This window comes from Mauremys mutica, chromosome 10 (genome assembly GCF_020497125.1).
Source record: "Mauremys mutica isolate MM-2020 ecotype Southern chromosome 10, ASM2049712v1, whole genome shotgun sequence".
Taxonomy (NCBI): domain Eukaryota; kingdom Metazoa; phylum Chordata; order Testudines; family Geoemydidae; genus Mauremys; species Mauremys mutica.
The window spans coordinates 38,256,310-38,270,859 of record NC_059081.1 but is presented as its reverse complement, the minus strand read 5'-3'; the positions used below and the strand labels follow the sequence as shown (position 1 = coordinate 38,270,859).

The 14,550-nt window shown below is 41.8% G+C and overlaps 1 protein-coding gene across 1 annotated transcript in view; it reads right to left on the bottom strand.

The window, feature by feature from the left end:
• The window catches only part of MYO3B (myosin IIIB), a 298,690-nt gene that overhangs the window by 31,376 nt on the left and 252,764 nt on the right, over positions 1–14,550 (bottom strand). The window contains exons 32-34 of the mRNA XM_045033165.1: positions 2,365–2,471; positions 1,944–1,990; positions 297–460 (exon numbers count right to left, since the gene is read on the bottom strand). Coding sequence (XP_044889100.1) covers positions 328–460; positions 1,944–1,990; positions 2,365–2,471 — 287 coding nt within the window. The 3' untranslated portion in view covers positions 297–327. The remainder of the gene's footprint in view (positions 1–296; positions 461–1,943; positions 1,991–2,364; positions 2,472–14,550) is intronic.

The window sequence follows — 14,550 nt, the reverse complement described above, 5'->3', positions numbered from 1 at the left end:
GAAAGTCCCAGTCCCAGTCCTGCAATGCCATGCTGCTGGGTTTAAAATTATATCCTGTTTTAGAAGGGATGCCTATTTAGGGCCTGATCCTGCAAACACTTACACCTATAAGTAACTTTATTGACTTCAGCACGACTCCTTGTATGAGTAAAGTTAAATAGGACTACTCAGGTGGGTAGTGTTTACAGAATCAGGGTCTAATTTTGCAAGAGGCTTCAATTAGCTGCAACTATGTCTGTCTGTCTCTCAAACACATATGCAGACCAGCATTGCTAAACATGTGCAATTACTCTTACCAGCATTAGACCAAAGCGTAAATAGTGAAGTTCAGCTCTGAGCAAAAGACACTTCTCTTGAGGATAGAGGAGATGGGGAGTTGAGTGAGTCATCTTCAATGAGAGATTCGACAGCTGACAATGATTTGTAATATTCATCCTCCCCATCAAGCACTTTGATTTGGCTTTGAAATGAAACACAAAGCAAACAATTTTTATTAAGTATATAAAATAAAAAGTACAAAGTAGTTCTGCAAAACCTTAAGAAATATACCTCTCTATGGATGGTGAAATGAAAACACTGAAACAGTGTTAATACAAGAAGGGGAAAAGATGGGATGATTTTGTTAACGAGATGCAGCCTTTTTACTTCTCTCAATCTTGCTGCCACTTTTTCAGTGCTTTAAATCTCTCTGTGGGAACTGAATGGCTCTGAGGATTGGTAACAGGTCACACAGCCTTTCATCTCTAGGTCTGCAGTACAGTCAGACCAATTATTTGTAGCAAGTATTTTATTTCACAAATGTAGCATTTTTGTCTGATTGAAAATTTTCCACACACAGACTTTGATATTTACAAATATGTTCATTACTCAGAATGGTTTGAACTCCATAGGCAAACATTTGTTTGTGAACTATGAGCCTGATCCAAAGCCCACTAAAGGCAATTCCATTATCTCCAGTGGGTTTTGGATCAGGCCCTATTTGCTCCAAGTGTGTCTGTAGCTTCTCATGATGTATGATTGGACCCCAAAATCACACAGTATTATTTCTGCCCCCTGACTGGGGGACAGATTTTTATAAACTGGAGGAGGTAACTCAAAGAGATACCAAGACGGCTGTGCAAACAATTCTGGTTTGAACCTTCTCACAAACCCCATTTGCATTAGTATCCACAAGACCTTCACTTTCCGTGAACATTGTTGTGAACAAAAGAAAGTCGCTTATATAACTACGTGCAGAAAATGAATAAAAAAGGGTCAAAATAAATCAAAGAAAATGTTTGGGTGTCACTGAATGAATCTTCATTAATATGTCTTTGCTGTGCACTAGTTGCTGCACACGTCAGTAATACAAGAAATTTGTTACTGATGGGTGGTGGCTTTTGTGAAATGCACTAGTGATCTCTGCCCACCTCCTGGTGAAAAGCGTCCACATTACAAATGATACTAATTAGCACCATTGGTGGCAGTCTTAGTCGAGAGCTAGTGGGCAAGGAACAATCTCCCCTCTCTGCCTTCTCTGAGAACTGGTCCCTCCTGAGGCAGGACTGAAGCATATTGCTAAGGTGGTGAGAGGAAGCCTGCATGGCTTTTGTCCATGTTATGCTTGTTCTAGGCTAGTGGGTTTCAACTTCAAAGACTCTAAGTCCAGCAACTTCTACTATGACTAAATTTGTTTATTTAAAAAGAGGAAGCTAAACTGTGTTTGACTTGTACTGTGAGAGAGTTGGGGAGAATATTTTGTAAGAGCCAGTTCTAGTGTTTGCAGACAGTAATAGATACATGTTTTATATTTGCTTCTGTAGAAAATGTCCAATGTCAATGCACAGAGATATGGTAATTGTTTATTTTTAGAAACCTCTCTAGAAAGTTTTTCCATTTTCTGTAATATCACAAAGGACTTCTTCTGTTTACAGTTGCTTAGAACTAAGAAGATAGATATTTACCCAAGTTTTCTTGGCTTCCTCTTGCTCCCTTGATATTCTAGAGTTCCCTGTGGAGAGGGCCAAGAACACACAGTCAAAGCAAAGCAGCAAGTCGTTAATTTTTAATTCAAAGTGATTTTGTGTTGAATGCAAGCAGATGCTGATAATATCAGAAGTCACAGCATAATTTTTTTGATCAAAGGGCTCAAGTGAGCCTGATGAAGCATGCATCTTGCTCGTCTTTGATAAACCACATCAATTATTCACCGTGAAGGCAGACATCCTGACATGAAAGCAACAGATAAAGAGCATAAGCACATGTTCAAGACGAGAGCAAAAGAACGTGGGGGTGGGGCTGGAGGGGCTGGAACAGGTATTAATAACCGAATTATTAACTGGAAACAAAGCCAGTAAAACAGCTTTATTGCTACTTTGAACTCACATTTAACTGGTTATAGTACATGTTGTCCTCAGGGCTATTCAGCATTTTGGGCTGCTGACATCGTCGACGAGGTGTTCTCAGCTTCTGTTCGAGACAGTTTTCTGAACCTACAGTAAGATAATGCAATTTAGTTTTAAGCCATGCCAGGTGCTGCGAACATCTTGGCATATTTTACACTATAAGCAGTCCTTTCTTCTTTCCTGTTCACTTCTAGATTTATTAGCAAATCTGTCCTAGTCTAAGAAGGTATACAGAAAGTTTGGGATCTTTGTTTTCTGTTTTGGAACTTGGTTTAAACAAGAGTTTTTAGATGAAACTTTCTCTTATAACATCATTTTATTCCTGTATATAACACATAACATAGTTCCTTATTCCTTTGACCCTCTACATTGACATATTCTGTTATCTAAGCAGGATAAGCATTGTGACTAGCTAGGGACTAGCAATGGCATCAACATCAAAACCGTTCATCTGTTTTTATAGACGCAACAGTAATAAATCCCTTTGACTGATGAGAATTAGTTTATTATCTTTGTTTTACTATATAAAAAGCTACTTTCTTGATATAACATTCTATTTAAACAGAGAAATCAGTGCTATTTGAAATAATGCCTCCTTGAGTTAATTTGTGATACACTATGGAGCAAGAGTTGGTTAAAGCCATCTGGAACACACACAGTTTAAAGATTAGAAAAACATTTTAGAAGGGTGGATTTTGTAGAAAATATGGTTTGAGCTAGTGCAAGCTCCCAGCCTTTGTATTTTTGCTTTTTTCAAAAAAAGAATATTGTTCTGTGGAATCTATAAGAGGTGGTTCAGAGAAAAAACCTGATGGAAAGAACCTAACCCAGCACAACTAATTGATGGTATAAGCACTATTTTAAGGACAATTCATAAATATGCTAATAGAAAAAAAATCTGGGAATTAATTTCTTTTCCAAAAAGATCATTCACACAGCCTATTTTGACCTTTCTAGTATCTCATTTTAACATGATTTTTTAAAAACAATAAATAATCTAATAATATTTCTAGTTCAAAGAAACAGGTGAATATTTAACTTTCAATACAAACATTGAAGGAAAAATATTAGTCACATTACAGTTGGATCCTGCCAGAGGCCCAGCACAAGGTCCTCATCCCATTTACGCCCCTTTGAAAACTTCAAAACTGAAGTTGATGGGGGGCCCTGGGCCGATGTGGGGCTCATTTGTAGGCTCTGGCTCTTGATGATAACATAATCTTTAAAGCAGTTTTGTGATGTTCTCAGGTTCACAGACTGCTGGGTTTCTCTAAAGTTTTTCAGGTGTTATCCCCATTTTGGGACACATCCTGCCATTGTTTCAGATGTGAAGCACCCATGGAAATCAGTGGGAGTTTTACATAAAAACCAGTGTCAGACTATGGCTCTGTCAGCAAAGCTCCAACACTGCATTCTATGCCAAGGAGACTTTATGTGAGGTCTTTTCAATACAATTATCTAGTCCTTAAAGAAAGGATACATTTCAATGCAATTATATTCTTTAAAGAAAATAATCCTGCTAGCATAAAAAAAAAAACCAACCAAAATCTCACAAACCCAAAGATTTGACAAACTGTTTTTTCTACCCAATTGCAGTAGCTTTTGTAACCTGCCTGGTACTATGCAGTGTTCACCTATTATTTATTTGTTCTTCATGGAACTTCAAGCTCGATGCAAATCCATCCCTCAGCTACCAATGCCCATGAATTATTGTAGAAAAAGCCCATTATCCACATTTGCTTGTGGATGCCTCCCTTTACGTTTGTTTACTAGTTTTACTCTCAACTATATACACAGTGCACAGGTGTGATTCCCACTATGTGACTCAGGGCAAAGTCAGGTTCAAAATCTTGAACTTATTTGTTTGAAGAAATTAACTCTTTACAACAACAAAATACCCTCAAGTAATAAATTCATATTATTTGCTAACTATAATCCCAAAAGCTTAAGATCTTGATGCTTTCCAATGTTCTACTCATTTTGCAAAGAGTTGTTTGTGGATCAAGAAATTCTGGTGGCAAAGCCTACACCTTTGCTGTTTGCCAGTATTGTCTCTGACTAGACAAGGTACAAAACTCTTCCAGGGTATATTGCTTGAAAGTCAATGGGAGTTGGATGCCTAACTCCTATTCGTGTCTTTGAAAATGTCCCCTATGATATTTAAATATAATAAAGAGATTATCAATTAAGTCTTGGTCCCATTAAAATCAATGGACATTTTGCCATTGACTTCAATGATGCCAGGATTTCACTCTATATCACTGAGCATTTCCAAAATTATTAATTTTGGGTTTGGAAGGGACCTTAGGATTCAAAACTCTGATGACGTCAGGATCTGTAATTGTCCTCACGGTGATGTTCAGTCTTAGGGCCAAATTAAGATCTCCCTTAAATAAATACAAATCAGGAGTCATTGCACTGAAATCAATTCTTGTTACACTGGTGTAAAGCTAGTGTGAGTGAGTGAAGAATTGGACACTTTTTCACACACCTATCAGATGCTTGCCAAAAGCATACAATTATTACAAAGCTTGTTATCAGTGCCCTGCTGTGATGCGAATTACTGAATTATGTGACAAAGGGAATACATTGTATTCTTCTTTCAAAATATATTTTAATACCTTCCTTTTATTTTCCAGCAACATCTACATTAAAATGTTATGTTGCTATGGTTTATTTTGTCCATCTAGATTCTGATTTAATAAAGTTGGCACTTGCTATTTACCCCTACACATAATGATTTCTGCATATTACACGGGTGGCCTGCAGATTGCGTCCTCCAAAGGAAATACATTTTCAGTGGACCCATTTGTCTTAGCATTTAGTAGCATAAAATAGGAATAGTAAGAAAATCTGGTAACGTTTATCATACACTACTGTATCTGGAGAAAAGTGTATTAACATATGCTCTACATTCAGCAGTTAAATTGGCATTTCAAATAGCGTTTTAAAATGTTTAGCTTTGATGACAAAGTTAAGGCCACTGACAGGAAAAATTACTTGTCATTGTAACAACAACTCTCTATTTATTGTTTATATAGCACCCAAAGTGTGCTACGTGCCTCTGGTATGCCTGCAAGAGTCTGTGGGCTACAAATCTGAGCAGAAGATTCAGGGTGGGTGGGCAGACACTTATGTCCCCTTACATCTCTGATTTTGTACCAAAATCAAAGTTGCTCATTTAAAATGGGTTAAAACTGGCTGACAGATCTGAAAAAACAGTCATTATACATTGGAAAACATTAGCCAATAGGGCTGTTTCTAATAGGGTCCTGAAGGGATATTTTCTTGGCCCAATGCTATTCGATATCAATGATTTGGTAGAAAGTATAAAATCATTGCTGGTAAAGTTTGCAAATGACATAAAAATGACTGGCATAGTAAGTAATGATAAGGACAACTTAATTTTACAGAGAAATCTAGATCATGTGGTAAGCTGGGTTCACATATGTGTTTTAATAGAGCTAAATGCAAGATCCATACATCTGGGAACAAAGACTGAAGGTCACACTTTCAGGAATGGGCACTGATTTTGGAAAGCCGGGATTCTGAAAGGTACTAATGCATCATGGTGCATACCAGCTGAGCATGAGCTCCCAGTCCGACATACAGCTAAGACTACCAATGTGATTCTTGGCTGTATAAGCAGGGAATAGTGAGTAAAAGTAGGGAGCTGGTATTGCTATTCCATACAGCATTAATGAGACATTATCAATGGAACACATTTTAAAAGAGAAAGGAGTTAAGGACATAGAGGTAAACGGTTATTGGGATGAAATACAACATGACTTTACAAAAGGTAGATCATGCCAGACCAATCTGATCTTCTTTGAGAAGATAACTGATTTGTTAGACAAAGGAAATGCAGCAGATCTAAGCTACCTGGATTTTAGTGAGGCATTTAAATAAAGTTCCACATAGGAAAGTATTTCTTTAATTGGAGAAGATGGAGATTAATATGAGAATTGAAAGATGGATAAGGAACTGGTTGAAGGGGAGAGTACAATGGGTCACACTGGAAGATGAACTGTCAGGAATCAGTCTTGGGATCAATCTTATTTAACATTTTTATTAATGACCTTGGCACAAAAAGTGGGAGTGTGCTAATAAAATCTGCAGATGACACAAAGTTGGAACATATTGCAAATACAGAGGAGGACCAATATCAAACAAGAAGATCTGGATGACCTTGAAAACTGGAGTAATAGAAATGGGATGAAATTTAATAGTGCAAAGTGGAAGATTATGCATTTAGAGGCTAATAACAAGCATTTTTGCTATAAGCCGGGGACATATTAGTTGGAAGTGACAGAGGAGGAGAAAGACCTAGGCTGTATTGTTTGATCACAGGATGACTATGAGCTGTCAATGTAATGCGGCTTTGAAAAACGCTAACACAGTCCTAGGATGCATCAGGCAAGGTATTTCCCATAGACACAGGAAAGTGTTAGTGCCATTATATGACACTCTGATGAGACCTCATCTGGAGCATAGTGGTAAATTTTGGTCTTCCATGTTTAAGAAAGATGAATTCAAACTGGAACAGGTGCAGAGAATGTCTACTAGGATGATCAGAGGCATAGAAAACCTATCTTATAAGAGGAGGCTCAAAGAGCTTGGCTCATTTAGTCTAACCAAAAGAAGACTGTGGGGAGATCTGATTGCTCTATAAATACACCAGAAGGAAAAATACCAGGGAGGGAAAGGCCAATGTGGACATGTAGTGAGGCGGCCTGGCTCCCAACGGCCCCTGAGAGGGAGGAACCGGAACAGCCACCTCAGTGGGCAGAGCCACCGCCACCTGTTCCCGCCCCCCGGAAGTCCAGGGGCGGGACAGGAAGTATAAAAGCCCGGCCCCAGTGCTCAGTTGGAGCCCGGCGGCCGGAGAGGACAGACGCTCCTGACCGGGCTCCTCCTGGACCGAGCCTCCCTCGAGCCAGGTACCCTGACGTGGACGGACCGAGCCTCCCTCGAGCCAGGTATCCTGACGTGGACCGACCAAGCCTCCCTCGAGCCAGGTACCCTGAGGTGGACTGGCCGAGCCTGCCCCGAGCCCGGTACCCCGAGGAGCTGCCCGAGCGTCCCCCTGACCCGAGTCCGGAGGAGCCACCCGACCTAGAGCGCCCTCAGCACACCGAGGAGCCCATGGTGTGGGACCCCGCTGCCGAGCCCAGCGATGAGCAGGTACCCAGGGAGGGGGAGATGGAGTGTAGCCCAGGGATAGCCGACCCCTATCCGGCTGAGGGCACTGACGCGCCCATGTCAGTGTGTTGCGGCCAGGATCCCCACTGACTGCAGCGGATCCACGCCGCCGCTAGGGCCCCGGGCTGGGACACAGTGGAGTGGGTGGGCCTGTGTCTCCCCCTGCCACCCCACTCACGGGTGGCAGACTCCCCCTCCTACCAGCGTTCAGGCAGAGAAGCCTGCACTTACCTGGGCTTCCTGAACTGTTGCTACAGCTCAGCTCCTGCTACAAGGACCTGAGCCTTGAACTATTGTTTATTGCCACGCCCTGACTAAGGGCCTGGGCTTCCTGGACTATTGCTGTGGTTCAGCCCCTGCAACAAGGGCCTGAGCTCTGAGACTGTTGCTACTGCTCAGCTCCTGAGGCAAGGACCTGAACTCTGAGACTATTATTACCACTCAGCTCCTGAGGCAAGGACCTGAGCTCTGAGACTGTTGCTACTGCTCAGCTCCTGAGGCAAGGACCTGAACTCTGAGACTATTATTACCGCTCAGCTCCTGAGGCAAGGACCTGAGCTCTGAGACTGTTGCTACTGCTCAGCTCCTGAGGCAAGGACCTGAACTCTGAGACTAGTATTACCGCTCAGCTCCTGAGGCAAGGACCTGAGCTCTGAAACTGTTACTACTGCTCAGCTCCCGAGGCAAGGACCGGAGCCCTAAACCTCGTACTACGTTTGGTGCCCCGCCCTGAGCTAGGACTTGGGCTTACTGACTCTGTGATTGCTCAGCTCCGGCTGCAAGGACTGGAGCTTAGAACTGGTTTGCTGCCCCGCCCTGACTGAGGGCCGGGGCTTATTGACTTTATTGGTGCTCAGCCTGCAGGAAGGATCTGAGCTTAGAACTGGTTTGCTGCCCCGCCCTGACTGAGGGCCGGGGCTTATTGACTTTATTGGTGCTCAGCCTGCAGGAAGGATCTGAGCTTAGAACTAGTTTGCTGCCCCGCCCTGACTGAGGGCCGGGCTTATTGACTTTATTGGTGCTCAGCCTGCAGGAAGGATCTGAGCCTAGAACTAGTGTTTGCTGCCCCGCCCCGACTGAGGGCTGGGGGCTCATTGCAGTGACCGTGTGCCTTCTGTTCAGCCCCTGCCTGAGGGGCCGAACCCCGAGACCTTCCGAACCCGGAGACTGATCTGGGCCGTGTAGTGAGGCGGCCTGGCTCCCGACGGCCCCTGAGAGGGCACGGCCCCAACACTGGACTATTACAGGACACAAGAACAAATACATATAAACTGGCCATCAACAAGTTTAGGCTTAAAATTAGATGAAGGTGTATAACCATTAGAGGAAGTTGGGTGAAGTTCTGGAACAGCCTTCCAGGGGAACAATGGGGGCAAAAAACTTAACTGGCTGCAATACTGAGCTTGATAAATTTATGGAGGGAATAATCTGATGAGACTGCCTACAATGTAGCCCATCTGTGACTGCTAGCAACACATATCTCCAATGACCGATGATGTGACACTAGATGGGGAGGGCTCCGAGTTACTATTGAGAATTCTTTCCCAGGTGTCTGGCTGGTGTCTCTTGTCCACATGCTCAGGATGTAACTGATCGCCTTTAAATGAAAGTCTTTAAATCTAAACTAGATGTTCCAAAAGATATGCTCTAGCTCAACCAGAAATTAAGGGCTTGATACAGGAAACACTGGGTGAAATTCTCTGGCCTGTGTTATGCAGAAAGTCAGACTAGCTGACCACTGATTTTAAGAGGCCAATAGGGACCATTATAAATATTTTAGTGTGTCACTTACCCTGGGTCCCAATCTGCTGGGGATTGTTTTGTGCTGTTGATCTCAAAGAAACATTTTCACTCATGAATTTCCCTTTTCATTGCTGCTTCTTTGTTTTATTATGGAACAGGAACATTTTCGAGTTAAAAATAGCCTCCAAGATACTAATCATTTCAATGACAAGCCTTGGCCTAGAGGGGATTCGTATATTTCATGTCATATATTACATAGATTACCTACTGATCAAGACACCATCATTTGGACAAACTACAAAGTACTCCCACAGAACTATACAAGGGCCTCAACAACAAAAGTCAAGTGCTCTTTAACTCTGATGCAAGAACTCTTGCATCTAGGGGCCCACATCTCGACTAGTACATTCGGGAAAGTCGCATCCATAAGGAATGTTCTTTTCTAAAGAATTCATGTAATGGAGGTGGAGGAGTGATTCCATCCTTGGAATTCAGCAGAGTTAGATGTCTCACCTGTGAGTGACAGTCCTGCTTATCAGACAGGCACTAGGCCCATTACTGACTGGGACTGTTAATACTGCCCTTTGAGATGAAGGCAGGGTGCCCCTAAACAGGTTCCCTGATTTAAAAACCATCTCTTGACATTGACAATTTTGCCAAATGCTGCACAATTTTTAGGGAATTTCGTAGAGAAAGTGATGAAGAGGCAGCTCCAGTTGCATCTGGAGGCTATAAAATTCATTGACCTTTTTCAATTATGTTTTACATCTGTGTATGGCACAGAGGTGATACTAATATCTCTGGTGATGATATATTCCTGGCAAGAGATGCCCGGAATATATCCTTGCCTATGTTATTAGATCTGTCAGCATCTTTTAACATCGAGTATGATGAATTGTTGACTCCCTTGTAGGAGTTGATGGTTCTTTTCCTTCCTCTCTGAGATATTTCAGAGGGTGGTATTGAGTACTTCCCCTCTCTCCTTGAGGGTTCCCAAAAGCTGGGTGTGGCAAGGATCAGTCTCTTGTCACTTTTCTTGTTACATGTAAACAGAAAGCCCTAATGTTGAATGAAGGGAGACTCATGTTGTAAATATTCAGACACATGGAGATTAACAGCAAGAGGTGAAGAAAGTGCAACCTAACAAATAAAACTTAACAGAGCCATTTCATTTACAGGAGTTCATTTATTATTAATGAAGTAAACAAATAAAACAGATATATCAGTATGACCAAGAAATATAGCAAGTATGTGGCTGATTTCCAACCTATATTATCAGCTGAAACATGAAAGTGCAGCTCTTAATTATAGGCAAATATTAGCACAGACTCATGGGATCTCATCATAACATTTCAAGGTCTATATTCATGAAAATTTAAGCAATGTTTAAAATCATGTTAATTTGTTCTTTGTTTGTTTCTTTTCCTGCCAGTCTAATTTATTCCAAAGGACTTTGGTTCTCAAGCTTGGTTATATTGATCATGCCTATGTAAAGCATTGTTATAGCCTGGGGAGAAGATTTTTGTGGAAAAACTTGTCTTTGTTCTCTTTTGATACTTCATAGGTATTTTGATGCTTTCGAGCTTTTCCAGTTTTTCTCAGATTTGCATCTTCTTTCAAGGCAGCAGTTAACTTCATTTTTCATTCTGAAGTATTGGACAAATGTACAGATGACCTCACAGAGCATGAGAAGGTACATCATCTTCCCTGACTGGATGCTAAGTGGATAATTATGTGCAGCCAGTTGATTCCAAGGAAGAGTCATATTTAGTTTCCATGAAATATAAATACATTCCGACACCAAGCATCTGAGATTCTGATCCCATTCATACCAATGTAAAATCAGAACCTCATTGAAGTCCATGGAGTTACACTGGAGTAAAACTGGTGTAAGTAAAGTCAGAATCAGGCCCTAGGAGTTGAATTATGTCAGTCTGATTAAAAAAAGAGAGACAGACATTAAAAATGACATGTGCTACTATGTATATGTCAAGTATTCATACAAAGTCACACCTCTCTATTCCCCACTCCCATACTTCAGGCCTGATTCTTCAGTGCTTCCACCTTGAGGAGTTATTTAGATTTATGCAAAGTGGATGTAAAATGTTACATCATCATGAGGAAAAATCAGGACGTCTAAGAAATACATGATCCAAACCAGGAAGTGCTTTATATTGTAGGTCAAAACTAGGTCCTTGAATTGCACCTAGAAACAAATCAGAAGCGAGTATGGATTAAGAGCAGAGCTGTAGCATGCTCCATGAGACAGGCACTAGGGAGTAATCTGGCAGCTATGCTCTGCAATAGCTGAGGTTTCCAAGTGGTCTATGTTATAGATTATGAATTATTATTATTATTAATAATAATTATATTATGGTATTTCCCCATATGTGCTTGGTGCTGTGGAAAGAGATGGGAAGATACAGCCAGTGCATCAGAAAGATTACAATATAAATAGAGATAAAGACACACACAGAGAAGGGAAAACAAAAATGGGGAGGGTCAGGTCGAGAATACACAGATCGTATGGTTATTTAGGTAATTATGCATGTCTCTAATGTGTTTGAGGTTTTTATGGGAGAATTTCTGTTGAAATGTAGGAGGAGAATGGTGGGAAGCAGACTGTAGGAAGAAAAATGGAAAATAAACTGGGAGAAGAGGGGAAGATTGAGGAGAAGGAGGTTGGAAGGGAGAAAGAGAAGAAAAAGGAGAAACTTAGTTGCCAGGGAGAGAGGGGATGGGGAGCCTAGGAGTTGATGAGATGGCTATGGGGAGAAACCACCACCAATGGCTAAGTGACAAAACCTAATTAGTCCAGGTTTCAAAGAGTTCAGTAAACCTGGTGACATTAGGAAGCATGTTCAGTCTTGAAAAAAGAAGACTGGGAGTGGGAGGAGGAGCTGATAACAGTCTTCAAATACATTAAGGGCTGTTACAAAGAGGACAGGGATCAATTGTTTTCCATGCCCACTGAAGGTAGGACAAGAAGTAATGGGCTTAATCTGCAGCAAGGGTTAAATTTTAGGTTAGTTATTAGGAAAAACGTTCTGACTATAAAGGTAGTTAAGCTCTGGACTAGGCTCCCAAGGGCAGTTGTGGAATCCCCATCACTGGGGGTTTTTAAGAACAGGTTAGACAAACACCTGTCAGGAATGGTCTAGGTATCTGTAGTCCTGCCTCAGCACAGGGGCTGGATTTGGCGATTTCTTCAGGTCTCTTCCAGCCCTACATTTCTATGAGGAACACCATCATCAGGCTACTTAGCTCTGACATAGTGCTTTACAACTTCAGCCCTCTACAAATATTAACCAAGGCTGTTCCCTCTGTTTACATAAAAAAGGGGACCTGACATGAGTGGAAGTAATTCTTTCCATATGGTTTAGGTATTGCCTCCACAGCACCATCCCCTCATCCTTGGTTTCCTACAGAAGAGCATCTATGAGTATTTATAAGGGCCAGTGCTCTACAGGAATTTGGGGGCAGGCGTGGATGGGGCACTCAATCGGCTGCTCTCTGCAGCACTGTGCCACGCTGAACTCTTGAATTTCTGCATGGAAAATCTGGGGGTTAATGTTCCCTGAAAGAGCATTAGCTCTTTGTAGCTACCTTTGTAGCCGCAACCAGTGGCTGCATGGCTCTTGTTGTAAGAGTGAGACAGGAAGACAGCAGAGCAGTGCAGAGGGGCATTCACCCATGCAGGATAGCATCTGTCTCCACGTATCTGAGGGTGGCCTATATGCAGATCCTCTGAATCTGTGGGTCTAGAAGGCTGCAGCCCTTGCCTTCACCAAACCTCTATCCAACAAGGAAAATGTCTACAGAGCTGCTGGGTTCACTTTGCAGAACTTTCAGTCATCACTGGCCTCCTCCCACAGACAGGCAGGGGCTATACTGCAGATGGCTGCCCCCTGCACTGCTCTGCTGTCCTCTTGCCCCATTCCCACCCATGACAATATTTCCGTGCTGCCCTTGAAGGTAGCTGCAGAAGTGACTCCACAAGGCGCGATGCAGGAGGAAGATGACCTGGCTCTAATTAAGTTAGAATAGGATATGGGGGCGTAGCATGATTTGCTTACCCTGGCCAAATCCTGCAGTTCTTGCTTAGGAAAAACACCCATTGGCTTCAGCTGATGAGGCAAATAAGACAGCAGGATTTAGCCTTCTGTCATTTTTAATGTTAAGTACTTGGCACTGAAGCTTCGTAACACCAAGTGTGATTATCTGATTCCTTGGAAGTGTAGAGCATTTTTAAGGCAAACAGCCCTATAATGGAGACACGTAAAAAACCTAACAACCCCCAAATCAGCCTTCGGTATCACCTGAGATCCCACACAGTGGTGGTCAAGTACACTTTTGTTTACTCAGATGGAGTGTGTTCATAGTGCCAAGAGCCATAGATTGCTAGGGAAATTCATTAGTGTAGCCTCTTTGATGTCATGTGCATCTCAGAATCTGTACCACACTGCTGAAACTGCAAGAGCTGCCTTTTGTTTATAACCCTAACCAGAACCATTTGAATACACACACTGAAAGAACTCACAGCAGAAGCAAAGCATTTTCCTCCATGCAGTGATTCATTACTTAGGTCTTCATTTTGGCCACTGCAGCTCTATATGAAGCCATATGCTTTAAATTATAAAGCACACTAAGCAAATCACAAGTTTTTCAAGATGGGGCGTAAAGCTTTTTTCTGCATCTGTTCATTGCCAAAGACCCAGATGATACTGTGATTAAAACAACAAATATTTTCCGTGATGTCAATCATTTAGCTATTTCTGAACCATGAGATTATTAGTTAGAATCTCCCTCTCTCTCCCCCCACCTGTACAATTCTGATCTTTCAGTATTCGTCATTTCTTTCTGTTTTTATTGTGAACAATGTAACTATAGAGGGAGAAGGCAGAAATTAAAACAAAGCAAAGCAGGGGGACCAAAATGGATAAGATCAAACCTGTCAACAAATAGCAAGCTCCTGGAAGCATTGTCTAAAAGCCATGCGTTCCTATTCAAAGTGAACTGTAAGGAAGCTCATCAGACACTCTCCTTTAAAACTGAAACTAAATCCACATCTAATAGTGAATCGTTTGCATCTAGGATTCCAGAGCAGTAATAGCATATTTTCTAACTAATCAATTTACAAGGCTGTACCTCCTTTAGCTTTGTGAATTATTTCTCTTCATGGTACCTGATCTGGTCTGTAGAAGCTTCTTTTAGACAAGTG